At 38.5% G+C, this 23,197-nt stretch overlaps 2 protein-coding genes across 6 annotated transcripts in view; one reads left to right on the top strand and one right to left on the bottom strand.

Moving 5' to 3' along the window:
• KIF3A (kinesin family member 3A) overlaps nt 1-23,197 on the top strand; it is a 200,546-nt gene that overhangs the window by 105,824 nt on the left and 71,525 nt on the right. The gene's annotated exons all lie outside the window — the stretch shown is intronic.
• RAD50 (RAD50 double strand break repair protein) overlaps nt 9,445-23,197 on the bottom strand; it is a 105,673-nt gene continuing 91,920 nt past the window's right edge. For both annotated transcript variants that reach the window (XM_064483921.1, XM_010981305.3), the window contains 4 exons: nt 14,204-14,289; nt 13,520-13,662; nt 11,146-11,279; nt 9,445-9,731 (listed from right to left, as the gene is read on the bottom strand). In XM_064483921.1, the coding sequence (XP_064339991.1) occupies nt 9,545-9,731; nt 11,146-11,279; nt 13,520-13,662; nt 14,204-14,289 (550 nt within the window). In that variant the 3' untranslated portion in view covers nt 9,445-9,544. The remainder of the gene's footprint in view (nt 9,732-11,145; nt 11,280-13,519; nt 13,663-14,203; nt 14,290-23,197) is intronic.

Here is a 23,197-nt window from a genome sequence, read left to right as displayed (position 1 = left end):
TTCATTGGAGAATTGCTTGTTTAGGTCTTCTGCCCTTTTTTGGATTGGGTTTTTTGTTCTTTTATTATTAAGTTGTATGAGCTGTTTATATATTCTGGAAATTAAACCTTTGTCAGTCACATCATTTGCAAATATTTTCTCCCATTCTGTAGGTTGTATTTTTGTTTTGCCTGTGGTTTCCTTGGCTGTGCAAAAGCTTATAAGTTTAATTAGGTCCCATTTGTTTATTTTTGCTCATATTTCATTGTCTGAGTAGACTGCCCTAGGAGAAAGTTGCTGAGATTTATGTCGGATAATGTTTTGCCTATGTTTTCTTCTAGGAGGTTTATTGTGTCTTGTCTTATATTTAAGTCTAAGCCATTTTGAGTTTATTTTTGTATACGGTGTGAGGGAGTGTCCTAACTTCAGTGATTTATATGCTGCTATCCAGTTTTCCCAACACCACTTGCTGAAGAGACTGTCTTTAGTACATTGTATGTTCTTGCCTCCTTTACCAAATATTGACCAAAATTTTATGGGTTTATTTCTGAGCTCTCTGTTCTGTTCCATTGATCCTGATGTCTGATTTTATACCATACCGTGCTGTTTTGATTACTGTAGCTCTGTAGTGTTGTCTGAAGTCTAGGAGGGTTATTCCTCCAGCTTCATTCTTTTTCTTCAGTATTGCTTTGACAATTCTGGGTCTTTTGTGATTCCATATAAATTTTAGGATTATTTGTTTTAGTGCTGTGAAAAATGTTCTGGGTAATTTGATAGGGATTGCATTAAATCTGTAGCTTGCTTTGGGTAACATGACCATTTTAACAATATTAATTCTTCCTATCCAAGAACATGACCTATATTTCCATTTCTTTAAGTCATCTTTAATTTCCTTAGTCAGTGTTTTGTAGTTCTCCACATATAAGTCTTTCACTTTCTTGGTCAGATTTATTCCTAAGTATTTTATTTTGGGGGATGTGATTTTAAAAAGGATTGTTTCTTTATTTTTGTTTTTCTGATATTTCATTGCTAGCTGGCATAAAGAAATGCCACTGATTTCTGTATGTTAATCTTGTATCCTGCTACCTTGCTGAATTTTTTTATCAGCTCTAGTAGTTTTTGTGTGGAGCCTTCAGGGTTTTGTATATATAGTATCATGTCATCTGCATATAATGATAATTTCATCTTCTCTTCCAATTTGGATCTCTCTTATTTCTTTTTCTTGTCTAGTTGCTTATGGGTATAACTTCTAATACTATATTGACTAGAAATGGTGAGAGTGGGCATCCTTGTCTTGTTCCACATTTTAGCGGGAAGGCTTTAAACTTTTCACTGTTGAATATTATGCTGGTTGTAGGTTTGTCATAAATAGCTTTTATTATGTTGAGATCTGTTCCCTCTATACCCACTTTGGTTAGATTTTTTTTATCAGAATTGGGTGTTGAATTTTATCAAATGCTTTTTCTGCATCTATTGAGATGATTATGTGATTTTTGTCCTTTTCTCTTGTTGATGTGATATATCACTTTGATTGATTTGTGTATGTTGAACCATCCTTGTGTCCCTGGGATGAATCCAACTTGATCATGGTGTATCATCTTTTTTATGTGTTGTTGGATTCTGTTTGCTAATACTTGTTTTACATCTATGTTTATCAATGTTATTGGCCTATAGTTTTCTTTTTTGGTAGTGCCTTTGTCTGGCTTTGGTATCAAGGTGATGGTGGCTTCATAGAATGAGTTTGGGAGTATTCCCTCCTCTTAACTCTTTTCCAAGTTTGAGAAGGATCAGTATGAGCTCTTCTTTGTATGTTTGATATAATTCCCCAATGAAGCCATCTGGTCCTGGACTTTTGTTTGCAGGGAGGTTTTTTTTTTTTTGGTTTTTTTTTTTTTTTTTTTATTGCTGATTCTATTTCACTCCTAGTGATTGGTCTGTTCAAATGATCAATTTCTTCTTGATTCAGTTTTGGTGTACCATATGTTTCTAGAAATTTGTCCATTTCTTCTAAGTTTTCAAATTTATTGCCATATAGCTGTTCATAGTATTCTCTTATGATAGTTTGTATTTCTGTAGTGTTGGTTGTAGTTTCTCCATTTTCCTTTCTTATTTTGTTTGTTTGTAGTCTCTCTCTTTTCTTCTTGGTTACCCTGGCCAGAGGTTTGTCAGTTTTGTTTACTCTTTCAAATAACCAGCTATTGATTTGATTTTTTTCTATTGTTTTTTAAATCTTTATTTTCTCCCTGATCTTTATTATTTCTTTCCTTCTGTTGACTTTAGATTTTGTTTATTCTTCTTTTTCTAATTCTTTTAAGTGGTAGGTTAGGTTGTTTGTTTGAGATTGTTCTTGTTTTTTGAGGAAGGCCTGCATCACTATGAACTTCCCTCTTAAATTAATTAATAATCCCTCTTAGGATTGCTTTTGCTGCATCCCATAGATTTTGTGTGGTTCTGTTTTGTCATTTGTCTCAAAGTATTTTTAGTTTCTTCTTTGGTTTCATCATTGACCTATTGGTTTTCTAGTAGCATGTTTAGTCTCCATGCTGTCCCATTTTTTTCTCATTTGTTTTTCTGTAGTTGATTTCTAGTTTCATGCCATTGTGATCAGAGAGAATGCTTGAAATAATTTCTATCCTCTTCAATTTGTTGAGGCTTCTTTTGTGTCCAAGTATGTGGTCTATCCTAGAGAATGTTCCATGAGCACTTGAAAAGAATGTATATTCTGTTTTGGGGGGATGTAAGTCCTAAAAATATCAACCAAGTCCAACTGTTCTATTGTGTCATTTATCTCTGTTGTTTTATTGATTTTCTGTCTGGAAGTCCTGTCCAGTGATATTAGTGGCATGTTAAAGTCTCCTACTCTTATTTTATTCCAATCAATTTCCTCCTTTATGTCTGTATTTATTTTATATATTTAGGTGCCCTATATTGGATGCATATACGTTAACGAGTGTAATATCCTCATCTTATATTGCTCCTTTGATCATTATATTGTGTCCTTTATCTTTCTTTATGGCCTTTGTTTTAAAGTCTATTTTGTCTGATATGATTATTGCTACTCCTGCTTTCTTGTCATTTCCATTTGCATAAAATATCTTTTTCCATCCTCTCACTTTCAATCTATATGTGTTCTTTACTGTAAAGGATCTCTTGTATGCAGCATATTGTAGGCTTTTGTTTTATTATCCAATCTACCACTCTGTGTCTTTTGATTGGAGCATTTAGTCCATTGACATTTACAGTGCTTATTGATAAATGTATGTTTACTGCCATTTTAAACTTTGTTTTCCAGTTGATTTGGTATTCTTTATTCATTTCCTTTCCTTTTTGTTTTTCTTTTTTTTGTGGTTTGATAGTTTTCTTTTGTTTTAGCTTGGTTTCTTTTGTGTGTGTGTGATTCTATTGTATGTTTTTGATTTGCAGTTACCCTGTTTCTCAAGTCTGTTATCCCATTACTCTGTTTGCTTTAGACTGATAGTCATATAGGCTCAAACATATCCTAAAAAAGAATGAAGAAAAAAAAAAAAAGAAAAGAGAGGGGAAAAATCTATATTTTCTTGCTCCTCTCTCCTACCTTTTATGATTTTGATGTACTTGTTTTTATTCTCTCATAACTTGTAGTTTTTGCATTACAATTATGGTTTTGTTGGTTCTATAGCTTCCTGCTTCTTTTCTATTTAGAGTAGACTTTTCATTATTTCTTTTAGGATGGGTTTAGTATTACTAAATTCATTTAGTTTTTGCTTGTCTATGAAATTCTTTATCTCTTCTACTCTAAAAGATAGTTTTACCATATAGAGTATCCTAGGTTGTAGCCTTTTCCCATTCAGGACTTTGAATATATGTTGCCACTCCCTTCTGGTCAGCAGTGTTTGTGTAAAGTCAGCTGAAAGCCTTATAGGGGCTCCCTTGTAACTTACTCTTTGTTTTTCTCTTGCTGCCTTTAGAATCGTTTCTTGATCTTTAACTTTGACCATCCTAATTATAATATGTCTTGGTGTAGGTCTGCTTGGGTTCTTCTTGTTTGTGTCCCTCTGTGCTTCTTGTATTTGGATATCTGTTTCCTTCTTTAGGTTTGGAAAGTTTTCAGTCATGATTTCTTCAAATACCTTTTCAATCCCCTTTGCTCTTTCTTCTCCCTCTGGGATCCCTATTATGTGCAGGTTGGCATGCCTTATATTATCCTTTAGGTCACTTATATTGCTTTCTTTGGTTTCCACCTGCTTTTCTGTCTGTTGTTCTGATGGGGTGATTTCTGTTATCATGTCTTCTAAGTCTTTTTTTTTTTTTAATAGAGTTTTTTGTTTTTTTTTTTTAGAGCAGTTTCAGGTTCACAGCAGAATTGAGCAGAAAATACAAAGAGTTTGCACATAGCCCTTCCCACCCACTCATATATACTCCCCTACCCTCAATATCCCTCATCAGTGTGGCATATTTGGTACAATCGATGAACCAACATGGACACATTACAACCAAAGTCCATAGTTTACATTAGGGTTCACTCTTGATGTACATTATATGGGTTTTGACAAATGCATGACATGTAGCCACCACTATGGTATCCTACAGAATAATTTCATTGCCCTAAAAATCCCTTGTGCTCCATCTGTTTATTCCTCCCTCCCTCCCTCCCTCTTTCATGTCTTCTAAGTCATTTATTCATTCCCTGGCATCATCTAGTCTGCTTTTGACTGCCTTTAGTTTGGCTCTTATCTCAGCCATTGATTTTTCTGCTTTTAATTGGCTCCTCTTTGCAGTTTCTATTTCCTTTTCATAGTATTCTGCATTTCTATTCATAGTCTCCCTTATTTCCTTCAGTGCTTTTATCACCCCCTTTTTGAAGTCATGATCTAGTAGACTGTTGAGATCTGTCTTACTGATTGTTCTTTCAGGGACTTCTCTTGTTTTATTTGGGAGTGCTTCCTCTGTTTCTTCATTTTACGTACATTTCTCTGGATTTAGAGTATCAGTTATACACTCTGGTCTTAAAAGGCTTTTTTTTCTTTTTTTTAATTTTAACTGGGTGCATTCCTGTGTAGACTGTGTGCATCTAATAGTTTTTGTTGTGAGTGCTGTTGTTAGTATGGATGGTTGCCACGTCTTATATGTGTGTGGGCTGTTTTGGGGCCTTTGATTGGGGGTGTGGTTGGTGTTGTGGTGATCACAGCCTGCCCTGGTGGTTGTTGTTGAGCGTAGCCTCTTTTTTGTTCTGTGGTTGTCACAGCCTTGACACAGGCCAGGTCTGCTCCCCTGTTGCTGGAAGAGGCTTTTAGACCCGTTTCTGAACTGTGCTGTGTGGTAGGCAGGGTTGGAGTGCTTCAGCTGGGAAGAAGAGTCACTGAGTGTACCTCCACAGGAGATGTCCACTGGAAAGTGCCCTCTGTCACTAGTTATGTGGGCTTACAAAGTATTCTTTGTTGATGCTGCCCTTGTCCATGCCTTAGCTACAGGAATGTCAGCCACCCACTCTAGTGTCCCCTGGGTTCTGGGCCCGCCTAACCACAGATCCACCAATGTCAGGCACTAGGACCCGTCGTAGTGAGTGTGCAGTCACTCTCCTCATTCCATGGTGTGCCACAGGGTCAGCGCAGACCCCAGCCCCGCTGCCGCATGTGGTACAGTATGCTGGCCTGTTGTAAACACCCGTACTCGCCCCCACCATGCGCCAGAACTCCACTCACGGCCCGTTTGTCCCAGAGGTGGGGGTCCACAAATCCACCCTCTCTGTCTGGGGCTGTAAACAAATCTGTCCCGCCTGTGAAGTTGCAGGGCTTCCAGGTATGGATTTAGCTTTCAGCCGTTCGCAGAGCAGCAATGTGATGTCTATGACCAAGCCTTACCTCTCTTCTTGTGTGAATGCACCAACAGTGGAGCCAAGCGGAGACAGCAGTTATGATGCGGCTGAGTTGTGCCCCCCTCCCTGAGCACACCAGCAGTTTTTTTTTTATCAGGGTCCCAGGCTTTTCTGTTCCGCACACACTCCCAGCCAGAGTTCACACGGCCCTCCAGTCCCGAGGCTGCGTCTGTGCAGTGGGCCCTGGGCTGGTCACCGATCTCCAGTAGCCAATCCTGGCTTGTCCCTGACAGCTTGCATTTAGGGCTGAGGATCGCAGGGGACCTCTGTGCCAGTTTGCCTTAATTCTGCCAAGTAGCTGCCTCTTTCTCCCCTAAGCCTCAGAAACTCCACTTCTGTCCCCAGTGACCTCCCAGCAGGAGAGGTGCCTTTCTTCCTTTGCTGCTCCCTCCCCGCAGGACTGGTCCTGCACCAATTTCTTTTTCTTTTTTTCTCTTACCAGATTTTGTGAGGAAACCTCCTGTATTTCAAAGTGAGAGGCACTGTGCCAGAATTCAGTAGGTGTTCTGTGTGATTCAGTGGGTCTCTAGATATAATTCTTGGTGTATTTGTGGGAGAGGGTGAGCTGTGAGTCTCTCTACTCCGCTGTCTTGGCTCTCTCCCACCATGAAGTTATTGTTGTTAAAGGGCTGGAGTAAGACTATGGAGTGTCTCCACAGGAGGAGAGCAAGGAGCTGACGGGCCAGGGGGTCATATTAGATCATGGTTTGGATACTGAAATCACCAATGATTATGAAATTAGTAGTAGAGAATAATATTCAACCAGGAGCTAAAATTGTCAATGAGTAACAGGGAGTGACCAGGCTGGGGGCTCAAGATAACTGCAATAACAAAGAGTAAACTGAAGGTAAGAGGTTTTTCTTGAATATACACATAGCACTTACTATACGCCAGGCAGTTCTAAGGCATTTATAAAGTCATTTAATCTTCAAAACAATCCTACAAGATATGTACCATTTTACCTAGTTTTATGGATAAGGAAGCAAGAGCAAAAGAGGATACAGGACTTGTCCCAAGTCCCAAAGCTAGTTAAGTGGTGGTGGTAGAATGTAAGCCTGAGTGTGGCTCATATTCTTAACCTCCACACTGTGATGCCTGTTCATCCTAAGTGTGTGTGTGTGTGTGTGTGTGTGTGTGTGTGTGTGTGTGTGTACTGAGGGTTGGGGGGGGTTATGGAGAGTGATCTAGAAGCAGCAATGAAAAGGAAAATGGACACCTTCTCCACCTCTTTGCCCACTGATACAAGGGGAATGGGAAAGAAAGCAGCCACTCTCAAAAGAGCTGTAAGGAAAGCCACATGCTCAAGGAAAACCAGACTCGGAAACTGGGAAGTCTGTTGTAATTTGTAAATAATTTTGTTTCATTGTCTGAATATATCTTGTACTGCCTTTTCTTGGTCATTTCTTGTTGTAATGACTAGAGTTTTCAAAAACATGTTGATATAAGTGACCTCTTTTTTTTAAAATTTATTTTATGGAAAGCAAATAACACCAAGAAAATATTTCTATTCTTTGCAAAATTATGAGTTACTAAAGCTAGGAGATGTTAAATTCTATCAAGTAATGGTCATGTTAGGTGTCTATCAGAAGATTTGTGAACAGATTTAATCATCTTCTGAAAAACCCTCGCATTCTTAGGATTAAAAACTTGTCTTGGCGATTGTGTGTGAATTCCTGGATCTGTGCGGAGTGAGCTTGGTCTGTTTTTTCCTCATGGTACCTTCTTTGATATCACGCTAGTTTGGTTAACATGAGTAATTTTCATTTTTCAAAACTAATTAGGATGACTGTCCATCATCAGTCAGTCATCTGGAAGCAGGTGGCTGGAGTGGCAGCTCTGCTGCTTTGCCCTTTTATCCAGGGACTGGGTGAGGGTCTGGACTAGCCTTTCTAAACCAGGGTTCTTTATGTGAACCACAGAACACAGGAAATGACTTGAGTAACTCATGTATCAATTCTCTCAAGGATAGCACATAACTAGGATCATTTCAGATGGGTAGAAACTAATTACATACAACAGATACTGTATTAGTTTCCTATTGCTGTTACAAGAGCACAAACTCAGCAGCTTAAGAACAAGTTTATTCTTTTATAGTTCTGAAGGCCAGAATTCCAAAATCAAACCAGTTTACTAGTCTAGAAGTCAAGGTGTCAGCAGGGCTTGTTCCTTTTGGAGGCTCTGAGGGAAATCTGTTTCTTTGCCTTTTTCAGCTTCTAGCCGGTATTTCTTCCCTAATAGCCTTTCCTCCACCTTCAAAGGCCATCACTCCAGTATCTGAGTCTGTCAGCGCATTGCCTTCTTTTCTGCTGTTCAGTGTCTCTCTGCCCCCTCCCTACTGGGACACTCATGATTACATTTAGGCCCACCAAGACAATCCAGGAAAACCCCACCATCCCAAGATCCTTAGCTGAACCACATCTGCAGTATCTTGGCCGCAGTGGGTAACAATCACAGGTTCCAGATATTACAACCTCTATCTTTGGAGGCTACCATTCAGCCTATCACCTTAGGGCCTAATTCTGTTCTACACCTTGGTTGAGAAAGGCTGGCTGCACCATATGCTCATTAGATTTGCAGATGGCATAAAAGCGACTGTGCCCCATGACAGAGTCTGAATGATAAAACTCCACAAAGTTTAACTCAAAAGTGTGTGACTTGGAAGTATGACTGTGTGGAATGCTTATGAATGGCTTCAAGTTCTCAGCTAGCAATTCCAAGGTAAGTGTATGTCAGGCCCTTATTAGAAATAATATCTGGGGTGAAAATGAGGCCTGCTTTTCCAGGTCTGCTTGGCCCCCATCGGCAACCCTGAGTGAGCCCTGCTTGCCTTCCACACCAGACTGCATGCTTGGAGAGCAATCAGAATTTACGGTGAGGCCATGCTAATACACAGCATAGACATATGGAGAGTTACAGACTCCTTCATGAAGGCAGGTCAGGCCCCATGTGAAAGGGAGGCCTTGCCCATGGTCAGAGCTTTCCAAAGATGGATGTGCACAGTAGGGAACTTCCTCTCTCAAGAGAGAGCCCAGGTTTGGATGACCACTTGGCAGGGATATGTGGGGAGGGAAGATGGTGTGTATTGAATTAGATGATTATGTAAGGTTCCTTTTAAACCCTGAACCCCCCATTTGATGACTTCAAATTTTAGGTGGGGGAAAATGAGGCCCAGAGAGGGAGATATTACTTGCCCAGGTTTATAAAGTTAAGAGCAGAGTCAAATATTAAAATTTAATCATTTCTTGTCATCTTCAGATATTAATACTGATAATGCAGGTTTTAAAACCACATCCAAAGAAACAAATTTAGAATTAACACTTAAAACACTGTTTTTAAAATTGCCCAAACCATAAAGTGTCCAGAGAACCTGCTTCTAACTGATGCTTTGAGAAGTGAAAGGCGACTAAGTAGCTTCAGGTCACAGAGAATCCCTCATTTGAGCTGGGAGGGAAGGAGAGAGGCTGAGTCCAGCTGTGCTGCTGTTGAGCATCGCAGGCCTGTCAGAGGCTGCCTGGAGGGGGATTAAGTTCAGGGAATCAGCCCACATTTCACATGACACAATTTTAATGAATTTGGAACCTCTCAGGAATTAAAAACTCTAGACACAAGGCTCACTCAAAAGAATGTATTTTCATATTGACTCAGCTGATACCAGAAATAAGCAGTTGCCTAAGGACTTGTGTTTCTAAGGCATTTAAACCTTGATTGTTTTTAATGAACCCAAGATCCTAGGGAGCTAACGCTGCATTTCACGATCTCTGAGCACTGATCAATGTTCTTCTTAATCCTGTAGAATTTCTCCACATATTCAGAACGCCCTAAGAGCTCCACAAAATCTTCATCGTGAGTGATTACCAGAAGCTGGAAGTTACGCTGCTGTGAGCGACTTTTAATTATCCTGAAACAATATATTTAGAACATTTTATTACTTAGGAGCACACATAACCCTTACCTGTATTTGAAAAAGCCACTGAGAACCTTGTCAGACACATAAGTGTGTGATGTGTGTGATGACCAGGCTTTTCCTGTGCCGTGTGAGTATCAGGGCCTCTGACAGCCCTGCAGGAAGTGGCTGGGGGAGGGGTAGGCCCAAGCCTTCAGCCAGGCACGTAGCCGTCCCATCTCCTGTCCAGACGGGGGCTGCATGGCCGGACTCTTCACCTAGGTCTGGCTTAGGGACTGGTGAGAATACATGATCTAGTTTCTCCCAGAACATAAAGTTCTTCTTACTAAAGCAAGTAGAAATGGTTTACTGAGTTTTCCTTAATGTCTATGCTGCTCAACTCTAGAAGTCTGATTGCTCTGTTGCCTGGGGTTTTCTTGACCTGTTACTAGTTTTTTCTGTAAGAAAATTAAATTAAAAAAAAAAAAAAAAAACGACTACAGGCAAGGGGAATAACACTGCAAGCCCCACTGCCTTCTTAGGAGCTGGGTCTACTCAGAATTCTGCTACCACCAGTCACTAGATGCATCACTGGTATGACACACAGGGGGCCTGAGTGGGTGTACTGAAACATTTTTGCTCGTTATCTATATTCTGAGGTAAATAGCTAAAAGACTGAGACTTCAAAGACTTTTTCTTTTTTAACTAACCACTTCTTTATCCCTTGCCTGGAGTTAGATGCACTTAGGTTTCACAGGACTACGGGGAGATGGCTGGAGACGGGGGCTCTGTAGCCACTCAGTTCTCCTTCTCCCCCTGCTATCACACAGAAAACGTTCTCTGCCAGAAAGAGTCTGTCTGGAGCAAGGAGTACCCAAAATAGCTTCTCTACCTCAGGAAAAGTACCTTTCCTCTGCCAGCACAGTCTTTAAGCAAGTGCCGCCTATCCCCAGGGCCGTACCCACCACAGGTGAATTGTGGTAAAGGGTATACGCAGTATTATCCTCTGGATTCTACTTCATCACAATACACTTTCTGAATAAGAGCTGTTGACACATGTGAAAAGCTGGTGAGACAGTCACCACCCACCATCACCAACCAGAAATGCTTTAGCAGGGCATGCTAACTACAGTACGTGGCATGAGGGCCCCTCTGGTGGGTTTACAAGAAAACCAAACCAAGCCAGGAAACCCTCACCATAGGTTTCCCGATGAACATGCTGGGGAAATGCAGGATGTGTCTGGGGTGGCTGTTCACCATGTAGTTCTTTCTTAAGCATCTGAAGAATTACTGTAAAAAGGTAAAGCTTAAGGTCTGGCAAAACCAGTTTCCCCAAGGAAGACACATCTGCAGAGGGTTTTCACCACAGAACTCTATTAATCTTACTTAAAAAACTATCATATCTCAGCCCCAAATTTGAAATACTTACTCAACCAGAGCATGCGCAAGAGATTCAATGTTTTCTCGGTCAAGATTTGTTGTTGGCTCATCCAAGGCAAGGATGCCACAGTTTAAGCAGAATGTTTCAGCCAGGGCCAGGCGGATGATGAGTGAGGCTAATACCTGGAAAAAAGCACCAGAGCTCTGAGCTGCACTGCACATCACCTTACAAGAGCAGGCAGACCTAGCATAATGTCTTTATAAGGGAAGGATAGGGCAATGTCCCAGGGTCACTGACTTTAGGTAAATCACTGCTCTTTTGTTTGAGAAAGCTTAGCACTGTGACCAGACTCTCAGGCCCTTCCAGAAGGTGAACCCTCATGTGCATTATCTCATCCTATTATTTGCAATGAATAAAATGCTAAAAGCAATGCTGATCTCTCTCTCTCTCGCTCTCTCTCTCTCACACACACACATATTAGCTATAACAAAACTTTAAATCACAGACTTGAATCAGAAGTGCATTACCATTTATCTGTAACGAATAATTTTAATAATGGTATAAAGATTAATACTCTTAAAAATGTATTACTTGGCTATTTTCCTGATAAGATTTGTTAGAAAACTTGGATATAATACATTTTCCAGAGCCTCATAGACACCTTTTCTCTCAGAGACATCTTTAAATCTCTATGTTGTGGTCCAAAAGAGGCCCCAGGGCTCTAATCCACACATAAACATTTGTGTGAATGATTTAAGGGAGAGAGGTGGAGAGGGAGAAGAAGGGAGGGAATTCCTGGGTCAAAGCATCAAGGGATACAGAAGACTGTAGGAAAGTCAAGCAACCAAAACTATGAGGCACTTTGCTGGTTAACAGAAACCTAATACCAAATACTCAGACTGCAGCTGAAGCCATCTGAGGGTACAGGGAGCACAGAATTAAGAGTGAAGGACTAGTTCAGGAAGGATACAGTTTCTGTGTGAGCTGTAACACTCCCCCACCCTCAGCACTTGTGAGTGAAGAAGCATCAGTGAGTTAGTGATGTTAGAACAGTTTCTAGTTTCTATTTGATACACAGGGCGGGCTGCCACTTCCACCACCACTCACTCAGAACGGAGTATGAATGGAGCTCATGGCCCACCTCTTTCAAACCACCTGTCTGTTCTGTCCCCTAACAGCAAGGAAGCAATTACTGCTAGTTAATTTCTATAGATTAGAGTAGCTGTAAGAAATCTGCTTTTGTTCACAAAGTATTTTTAACAGACATGTTTCAAATTCTTCGTATTTCTCATTCATAGTTACCACTAAAAAGCAACAAAGCATGTAGGGGATACCGATTATAGATCACAAATTTGTCATTTTTGCAGACTATGATCAAGATAATAATCTGCAGATGCCTTAAATTGGTATCAGCTGTCTGGGCTGAGAAGAAAATTTATACATGGATGGAATGTCTTTAAACAAAAACTGAAAACTATTTATGAAAATAACTCAGAGAATGTGAGCATCCACTTCTAGAATTTTAAAATTTTGTTAAAATCAGGGGTCCAGAGGTGTGATCAAGTGTAATCTTCTGCTTCTAATTTGAAAAGAGGAAGCTCAAAAATCTGTAACATCCTGGGTAAAAACCTGTGCGCAGGGAAAGGACCCAGCTGTGTTCCCCAAGGATACAGGTCCCACTTTCCCAACTCTTTCAAACTTGATTCCTCTGTGCTCTCTCTGTATATCCAGCCTCGGCTTCCTCCCGGAGCTTCCTGCAGAGCCAGATGGCCTGGGTTGTGGGGGCAAAGGTATCACAAGGTATCAAAGGTATCTGGGGGTATCACAAGCTTTGCCTCTGGCAGACCCTTCTTTGGGCTGCAGGCCCAAGGCTAGTCTGGGGGTGGTGCTGAGGACTGAGTCCTGTGATGGGGCTGCTTTCTCAATGAGACACTCATTTATTGTAATGCCTGATCTGGCTCAATCTAGGATCTGGTTTGCTAATATTGTTGTGTCACTGATGCTAAAACATACCCCTGCCCAACCCTTTGATTTCTTTGACATCAGGATGCACCTTACAATTACAAGTGGATTTTTTCTTTCTTGGTGGCACAAAGTAGTGATGTGTCTTATAACTGACGAAACAGCAAGCTTACTCTCCTAAGGAGCGCTCTGAAACAGTTGTCTTCAGCTCCCTCCTCTACACTTCGGCTATCCTGTGAGAATGTTTCAGGCCCTTCGCCTAAAAGCCTCCTTTAAGGAGTGCTGGAGGAAACGCTGGTTAGAACTGAGAGAATGTAATGAGAGTAGCTGAGCCTGATCCGCTTTACATGGCAGCAAGGAGTGCCTACCGTTCAAGGGCAGCCTTGGGTGCTTCCACTGCGCTGACATCGATTTCTCTTTGTCAGCTCTCTGTGTACAGGGGGCTCCTGAGATAACTTGCCTTTTGTCCGGCACTGCATCGTCCTCGCATATCCAAGGCTGTGTCTCCCTTTAGCATCACCACTCGGTAGTTATAATTCCGTCTTTTATCAGAAGCTGATACATTTTCATCGGCATCAGATCGAATTTCTATATATTCAATATCTGACACAGAGAGAAGATTTCAGGGGGGAATCTATTCTGTAGCCTTTTGTTACTTGCAAACATTATCAAAGTAAGTTACAGGCAACATGTGAGGCTGACATTATCAGGGGAAAACACTAGCTGATTTGGAATCTTTTTCTCTGGTAGTGAGGATTCCTGTCCAGAAGCAACCCAGATGCCCCAACCCTCAGTCTCAGCTGTGCCTTTCTTAGTTCCCCTGTTAAGAGTTTCCTCCTGGTGGTTTTCTTCTTATCACATGTCAGCTTATCCCTATCTGTACTTCAAAAGAACCTGCTATGTCATCAGTTAAATATAATTTGCACCATAGCCAAATAAGTAAGTCCTGTCAGGCTTTGGAATAGAAAACTTTGCATTTTTTTCTTGCTACAAGATGTTGCCAAGATAAGAATTCTTAAAAAATCTCAGAGAGATGTTCAGAAAGGGGTCCAGGAGATAATACTGGCATAATGAGAGGTCTTATGAGGCAAGAGCTGGAGACAGGATTTACGAAAGAGCATTCATGATACACCATGTTAATTACCTTGCCCACGATAGGTATTTCGCCAAAGGTCACGAATAATTTTGTTGATTTCTTCCATTTTCATACTGTGAAATTTCATTATTGCTCTGAAAAAGAAGCCACTGGTACCTTAACAATAACTATAAAGATCTATAATAATAATAATAATAGCATATTATATTTAACAATATATATTGAATGAACTATATGAACTATATAATAAGTAACAAGACAACCATATCATAACTCCCCCAATATTTTCAAGATAAAAGTAAAATATTATAGGAGCTAGGAAAAAATACAGAACTGAAACCAAAACCTATTGGCTAGTACTGCAAACTGTCAGGTATATATATATAGATTCACTACTCCAGGGTCTTTATCCTTCTCCATTTTCACTCTATTATGTGACAAACACTCCCTGAAATGCTTAAATACTGTGAAAACTTCTGCAAACAATTTTTTAGAAGACTTTTTCTTAGGCGTAATGGAAGGACTATTTCCACAGATACAATTCAGTTGCAGGGAGCCCTGCTGAATGGATGACAGTGAGTTGAAGAGGGGAAGGGACATGTACAGAGTCCCTTAGTCTAGAAAAGTAGGTGAATCTCTGGAACTGCTGCCTTTCTTCTCTTCCATTATTATTAAGGTTTACCAAAGTCAACGTTTTAAGCTGCTTTTATTCCTCAGATAAGTGAGCTTTTTGCCAACCAGCAGTATTAGTTCAGAGAGGGTGATATAGAGGATTAAGCTGAGCTGAACCTCAAAACTTTTATTTTCCCTTCCTAGTCAAACATTCAGAAATCCTAACTCCAAATATGTGTATTAACTTTCTTTTGTCATGGCACTCCCCTGCCCTCTACAACACTCTTAAAATACTAGTAGTTTCTAAACACTAACAAGAAGGAAAGAAATGTCTGTAAAAACAAAAGTAGCCTGTCAAAATCTAACATCATTCTTACTAGTCACCTTTTGTCAAAAAGTCCTTAAGTTCTTTGGAAGTGGCTTTATGAACTAATAAATGTTGCACCAGTGACAAAAAGGGCAAACATCACTGCCATTACCATACAAAGGATGTGAGGTGGACATACTTCCATTTGCAAGCCTCTTATCTGATATATGCAAAAAAAGAAACTGAACGTAATGCTACTCCCTCTGCAAAATCATTTCATGATCTTCTGGTTTACCAGCAAAAGAGAAAGAAATGACTCAACATAAATACATTTTAAATATCAGATGAAGGATTTTGAAGTAATAAAGACCAGAAAAACCATATTCTGCCTGTTGATGAGAATGCAGCAAGTCTCCATTTTCTACTTTATACCTCTGTGTCAGTCTCAGAGTTTATACTTATTTCAGAAGGACGGAGACACAACCTCTAAATGTCTGCTAAAAAGCAAAACAAAAACAAAAACCTCAGAATGTTCTTGGGACCGATCATATAATCCTGAGCTTTGTACATTATGATCCCGAGTTTTCAAATGACTTTAAGAAAAGTCATCTTTCCATTCAAGTTCAGAATCTTCCATAACAAACAAATAAGCACTCCCAATGGAGAAGCAGCTCCAGGTGGGGTGTAGGTATCCAAGGTGCACACACACAGCCTCCATTAGGGCTCCTGTGTACAACACAGGTGGTGCATCCCGGCCTGTGGGGAGGCCTGCTGAGACAGCACTGCAGGGAAAAGCGCTAGTCCTGGGAGGGATCTAGACTCACCAAGGGGTATGTCAGTGTTGATGCCTACCATGCTGGACCATTCACTTATCTTTCTGTCTTCTTTCTGTGCTGGTATGGAGTTACAGCAATAAGGAGTTACCAGTAATAAGCATTTACCTTATAAGAGGGACAATTACAGGAAACAATCATATTTTATCTCATTTAATCCTTATTACAATACTGAGAAGTTTGGTTATCCCCATTTTATCAGTAAAAAAATAGATTCTAACAATGAATTTTCTGAAAAAGAAATAAATCAATCCCATTTACAACAGAATCAAAAACAATAAAGTTCTTAGGAATAAATTTATCCGAGAAAGTGAAAGATATCTACTCTGAAAACTAGAAGACACTGATGAAGAAAAAAAAGATGACACAAACTAATAGAACGGTATCCTGTGTTCATGGATGGAAGAAGTTAAAACCATCTGTAGAGATAACACAATCTCTATCAAGATGCAAATGGCATTTTTTACAGACATAGACAAAACATTCCTAAAACTTTTTTGGAACCACAAAAGACCCCAAATAGCCAAAGAAATCCTGAGAAAGAACAATAAAGCAGGAGGAATCACACTTCTTGATTCCAAGCTACACCATAAAGCTATAGTAATTAAACAGTATGGTACTGGCATAAAAGCAAAGAGACCAATGGAATATAATCAACAACTCAGAAAGTAACCCAAGCACACAGAGTAAACCAATATTTGACAAGGGAGCCAAAAATACTCAATGGAGAAAAGACAATCTCTTTAATAATGGTGTTGATATTCACATGTAAAAGAATGAAACTGGATCCCTGCCTTATGTCACTCACAAAAATTAACTCTAAATAGATCAGAGACTTAAATGTAAAACCTGGAACCATGAGACTCCGAGAAGAAAAAAAAAAGCTCCCTGACATGGGTCTTGGTAATGATTTTTTGGGAATCACACCTAAAGCATAAGCAACAAACAAGTGGGACTACATTAAACTAAAAAGGCTCTTCACAGCAAAAAAAACCAACAAGAAAGTGAACATACAAACTATGAAATGGGAATAGTATTTGGAAACCATATACTTGGGGTTGATATCCAAAATATATAAAGAACTCATACATCTTGATAGCAAAAAAAAAAAAAAAAATCCAATTTAAAAATGGGGAAAAGACCTAAACGGACATTTTTCCAAAGAAAATACACAAATGGCCAAGAAAAGATGCTCAACATCACAGTTACTAAATGCAGGTTAAAATGACAATGAAATATCACCTCACACTTGTTAGAACAGCCATCATCAATAAGACATAACAAATGATGGCATGGATGTGGAGAAAAGGAAACACTTGTGCACTGTTGGTGGGATTATAAAATGGTGCAGCCACTATGGAAAACAGTATGGAGGTTCCTAAAAAAATTAAAACAAGAACTACCATGTGATCTAGCAATTCCACTTGAGGCAATATATCCAAAAGAAATGAACACACTACTCGAAAAGATACCTGCACCCCCATGTTCATAGTAGCATTATTACAACAGCCAAGACATGGAAACAACCTAAGTGTCCATCTCACATACAAACACATACACACAGTGGAATATTATTCAGCCCTAAAAAAACGAAGGAAATCATACCATTTGGGACAACATGGATGGATCCTGAAGGCATTATTTTAATAAGTCAGAAAAAGACAAATACTGTAAGATCTCATTTATATGTGGAATATTAAAAACAAAACAAAACACCAAACTCATAGTAAAAGATCAGATTTGTGATTACCAGAGGTGCGGGAGTGGAGAGATGGAGAATTGGATGAAGGTAGTACAAACTTCCAGTTATAAGATAAAAATGTACTAGGGATGTAATGTACAACATGACTATAGTTAGCACTGCTGTATGATACACAGGAAAGTTAAGAGAGTAGATCCTAGGCGTTCTCATCACAAGGAGAAATTTTTTTTTCCTTTTTAAAAATTTCATCTATATGAGATTATGGATGTAAACTAAACCTACTATGGTATCATTTCATAATATGTGTAAAACCAACCATGATGCTGTACACCTTAAATTTATAGTGATGTATGTTAATTATTTCTCAATAAAACTTGGGAGGGGTACTGAGATTTAATCAAGTTAGCAAGGTGCTCAAGATCAGAGGAGTCATGATATTAACAGCCCTTGAATTTAATGAACATTAAAAAGGTAGTCAAAATACCATCTTTAAAGCCATCAGGCTCAGTTTTATGAATAAATGTTACCATATTTTCAAGGTACACCTAGCTTCCAAGAATATGAAGTATTACACAGCAAGGAGAAATATAAGTAAAAAGAGAAAAAAAGTATAGGCTTATATTGCTAATGAATATAGATACATTCTGAATAAAATCAAATTTAGGACTGAGGACATTTAAAAGACTGTATCATGACAGCTCATACAACTTAATAAGAAAAAAAAACCCAATCCGAAAATGGGCAGAAGACCTAAACAAGCAATTCTCCAGTGACTACATACAAATGGCCAATAGGCACATGACAAGATGCTCAATATCGCTAATTATCAGAGAAATGCAAATCAAAACTACAATCAGGTATCACCTCACTCCAGTCAGAATGGGCATCATTCAAAAGTCCACTAACGATAAATGCTGGAGAGGGTGCTTTACAACAAATGGTAAAGGAGATTCTCTAGTCATCAACCATAAGGAAAGAGGAAAAAAAAGACCTACAGAAGACTGCTTTGGCAGTTCGGGGTCTTTTATGGTTCCATGTAAGTTTTGGAATTGTTTGTTCTAGTTCTGTGAAAAATGTGAGTATTTTCACAGGGGTTGCATTGGATCTGCAGGTTGCTTTGGGTAGTACGGCCATTTTGATAATACCGATCCTTCCAATCCAAGAGCACAAGGTATCTTTCCATTTCTCTGTCATCTTCGGTTTCCTTCTTCAATGTTTTATATTCAGGGTATATGTAACCTCCATGGTTAAGTTTATTTCTAGGTATTTTGTTCTTATTGATGCCATGGAAATACTTATGCTAGTTATAAAATTCCGGTTTTCGAAGTGTAAAAAAAAAGTGAATGAAGGGCTGCAAATGGCAAAATATCTTTCTTTCTTATGCGTGAGTTGTATTCCATTGTACTTATACGCTACACCTTCTTTATCTATTCATCTGTTGATGTGCACTTAATTGCCAAGATATGGAAGCATCCTATTAAATAATCTTGCTGTTAATAGCAGGGTGTATGTATCTTTTTGAATTAATTCTTATTTTGTGGCTGGCTTTATTCCTCTGATAACTATGTAAGTTTAAAAAGCTAAACCCCCAAACATTCTCAGAAACAATGAACAGTACATAAATGTAACTTAAAATAAATAAATAAGTAAAAAGTATTCCCTCTCTCTCTCGAATCGAGCCCAGGCCCCCCTGCGTGCTAGCCCTACACTCTACCACTGAGCTGTAGCCTCTTTCTAGCTACCTGAGTTTCCCCAGGCTCACCTTTATCTCCCTAACTCAGGGAGTGTGCTGAGTTCCAGGTTCTTCAGAACAAATCAAATATCACTTTAAGATAAATGCACTCACAGAGTCCTGCATACCTTTCTAGGTTGCTACCTATGCTTATGAAATTTCCTCTCCCCCCCCCACAAATGGACACTACATTGTAAACTGACTATACTTCAATAAAATATACATTTAAAATAAAAGACTATATCATGAGCAAATATTGTTCATCTCAAGAAACCAATACTACAATAGGAAAAAATTTTTAAAGATAATCCATTGAACTGACAGATTAAAAGAAAAAAATTATCTCAAAGGATAGAAAAATATTCATTACAATACCAAGTTTTGATAAAAATCCTCAATAAGAAAAAAACAGAAAATTTTCTTAGATAAAATGACTGTCAAATATCCACAGTAAGCACTGAGTGTAATGTTAAAATCTACAGTCGTGTTCCTCCTAAAGCTCAGACCAAGAGAAAGATGCTTCTTATTACTGCTGCTCTAGTGTCCTGCAGATCCCTAATGATTCAGTGAGACAATAAAAACAGAATAAATGAGGGGAACAAAAAATAACTTGTCATTTTTTTCTGCAGGTGATATAATTGTACACTCACAAGACCTAGGAAATCAACTGAAAGACTATTAAGACTAATAAGATGGTCAGAAATACAGTAAACATACATTCTCTAGTAGCAAAATCCAATAGGAAATATAACAAGAGAAAAGGATCCTATTCATAATGGCAATAAAAACTATGAAATATCTAGGAAGAAATCTAACAAAAAGGTCCAGGATCTAGAGGAAAAAGCTATAAAACTTTGCAATAGGACAAAAAAAAAAAAAAAAAAGGACTAATTAGGAGACACATACTATAGGGTCCAAAATAGGAGATTCAAGATTGCAAAGTTGTCCATTCTCCCAAGTAATCCATAAAAGCTATCCAAACAAAACTCCCAAGAAGATTAAATAATTTTTTAAATGAAATCTACAGGGTGACTCTTAAGTTCATATCTTAGATAATGCAAATGAGTAAAATCATAGTATTGGGACAAATAAAAATTAAATGAAACCAAATACATATAGAACTTTAGATTATTGACATTTCCAATCAGTGGGGAAGGTTTTCAGTAATGTTGGAAAGAGGAAAAAGTTAAAGTTACAGCAATATCCTTAATCAAATTTCAAAAAAAAATCCAAATAAATTAAAGGATTAAAAGTTAAATAAGACCATTAAAAGAAAACATCTTTGTAATCTTCAGACTGGGAAGGCCCTTCTAATTGAGAAGTCACAAATAAAAAAGACTAAAGATTTGCCTATCTAAAATAGTCACAAAAAATACCATAAAGAAAGTTAAGGGACAAATGATAAACTAGAAATAAGTACTTACAATATATGTAAAAAGGATTAATATCCAGAATCTTTAGAAAACTCAAATCAAATCACTTAGAAAACTGAGATTTCAAAATGTAGAACAGATAAACAAGATTATACTATATAGCACAGGGAAATATATACAGGATCTTGTGGTAGGTCACAGCTAATAAAAAATGTGTGACAATGAATATATGTACGTTCATGTATAACTGAAAGATTGCACTCTACACTGGAATTTGACAAAACATTGTAAAATGATTATAAATCAATAAAAAATGTTAAAAAAAAAACCACTTAGAAAAAGAGAGCCTAATAAAACATTGGCAAAGAGATATGAATAGGCAGTTCTTAAAGAAGAAATACTAACAGCCAACATACGAAAAGACACTGAACCTCACTATTACACAGGGAAATGTGAATTCAAGTGAGAGCATTTTTGGTACAACAGATTGGCAAAAATTAGAAAGGCTGGTAATATGAAATGCAGACATAAAGACATGGGTATTTTCATACACTACTGGTGGAAACAAATTTTGTGTGTTTGGAAGGCAATTTGACAGTAACAAGTTAAAAATGTACACACCCTCTGACCCAGTAACTGTTTCCAAGAAGCTATCTTTCTGGTATATCTGCACGAGTGTGCAAAGACATATGCTATAGCATTTTCTGTAGTAGCAAACATTTTGAGAGCTTCCTAATATGTCCATCAGTAATTAAACTAGGTAACATACACACTATAGAATATTATGCAGCCATTAAAAACCAATGAGGTATTTACATATATGAACAGGATTTTATCACGTGGTAAAAAAACAAAAACCAAAACCCAAGCAACCAAAAAAAAACCTACCATGTGATACTACTCACATAAAACAAAAAAGATATATTTGTCTATTATATACATGCAAAAGCACTGTGAAGGAAATGAAAATATGTCACCAAGGTAATAATACTTCAGTGTTGAATAAATGTAAGACGTCATGGAAATCAACCTAAGTCCAGCTTGAACCATGGTTCTGTGACTTGCAGACTAACGGAGTGCAGGAAGCATAAACAGCTGTAATGCAGGCTGAGTGGGCTACATGGTATGCGGGGTACAGAGCAGTGTGGCACACACAGGAAGAAACAATTACATCTGTTTGGGAAGGGCTTAATTAAGGTAATATTCAAAGGAAGAGAAATGGCATAGTAAAATGAAAGGTGCCTTAAAGGAGCAAACCTGTTCAGTTTCATTAGAACAGAGTGATAAGAGATGAAATGAGAAAGGCCGGCTGCAGAAGTCTTTCCTAAAATTAGAAGAGAATATGTAGCACCGGTGACCTTTAAGAAAATTAACCTGGTAGAAATATAACGGGTGGGAGGGATAATGAGGTGGGAGAAGCTACCACAGTAATATAGGTAAGAGTTAAGGAGGGTCTGACACAGGTGTGGGCTGTGGAAGAAAAGCAGCTCTGAAACAGTACCGTGCACGATCCCTGTGGGAGCTGCTGACTGAAAACCACAGGATTTCCCCAAGATTAACTTAATACACTTTTTAACACTTGGACTTTACAGATAATTAACATGTAAGAATGACCCTGAAGGTCCATGACCTCTAGTAAACTATCATTGTGTTAAGGCAAAGATAAATTTCATGCGCTGGCAACTACTAGGGGTAAATGGTCATCTGGCTAGTTGCATCACACCTACCATGTGCCTGGAATATGCATGTCCTTCAGTTAAATACATATAATACTAACTCATATGAAATGTATGTTTTGTGAAAACCGATTACCCAAAGAAAGTGAAAAGGTCTAAGATCTAAGAAAAAAAAAAGATCTATAAAGCAACCTTATATTTAAATACTCTTAAGAACATGAAAGATTTCCTTAAAAATTTCAGTAATAATCAATTGCATTTTATGAGGACAAATGACGGTTTAATGGTATTTATAGTTTTAGTGCTCCATGAGTCTTAGGATTGTGACCCTCACACATGACAAGGGTCTAATGTTTGAAAGGGGGCACAATGAGGTCAAAAGACAAAGCATATGCCAGTGATACTGGCATATGATACTGTAACTGGTAGTTACATGTCATTAAACATTTGTCCAAACCCCACAGAATGTAAAATGCCATGAGTGAACCCTACTGTGAACTACAGATTTAGGTGAGTATGATGTGCCAGTGTAGGCTTATCAGATGTACCACTCTGGTAAGGGACATGCACAGTGAGGGAGGCTATGGTTGGGGTGGCGGGGCAGAGGTTTATGGGAAATGTCTGTACTTTCTGCTCAACTTTGCTGTGAATCTAAAACTGCTCGAAAAAATAGTTTATCAAAAAAAAAAAAAAAAAAAAGAGGTATGCGTTGTGGTAGTGTGTGGAGCTGTTTTTATCCATGTCCCTCTTCCTTCTTCACACAGACGCCTCCTTTGAATGCCAAGCTGACCATACTGCCCTTCAGCA

Source organism: Camelus dromedarius, chromosome 3 (assembly GCF_036321535.1).
Source record: "Camelus dromedarius isolate mCamDro1 chromosome 3, mCamDro1.pat, whole genome shotgun sequence".
In the NCBI taxonomy this organism is placed as follows: domain Eukaryota; kingdom Metazoa; phylum Chordata; class Mammalia; order Artiodactyla; family Camelidae; genus Camelus; species Camelus dromedarius.
The sequence above is the reverse complement of the archived record's forward strand: the minus strand, read 5'-3'. Positions and strand labels throughout refer to the sequence as shown.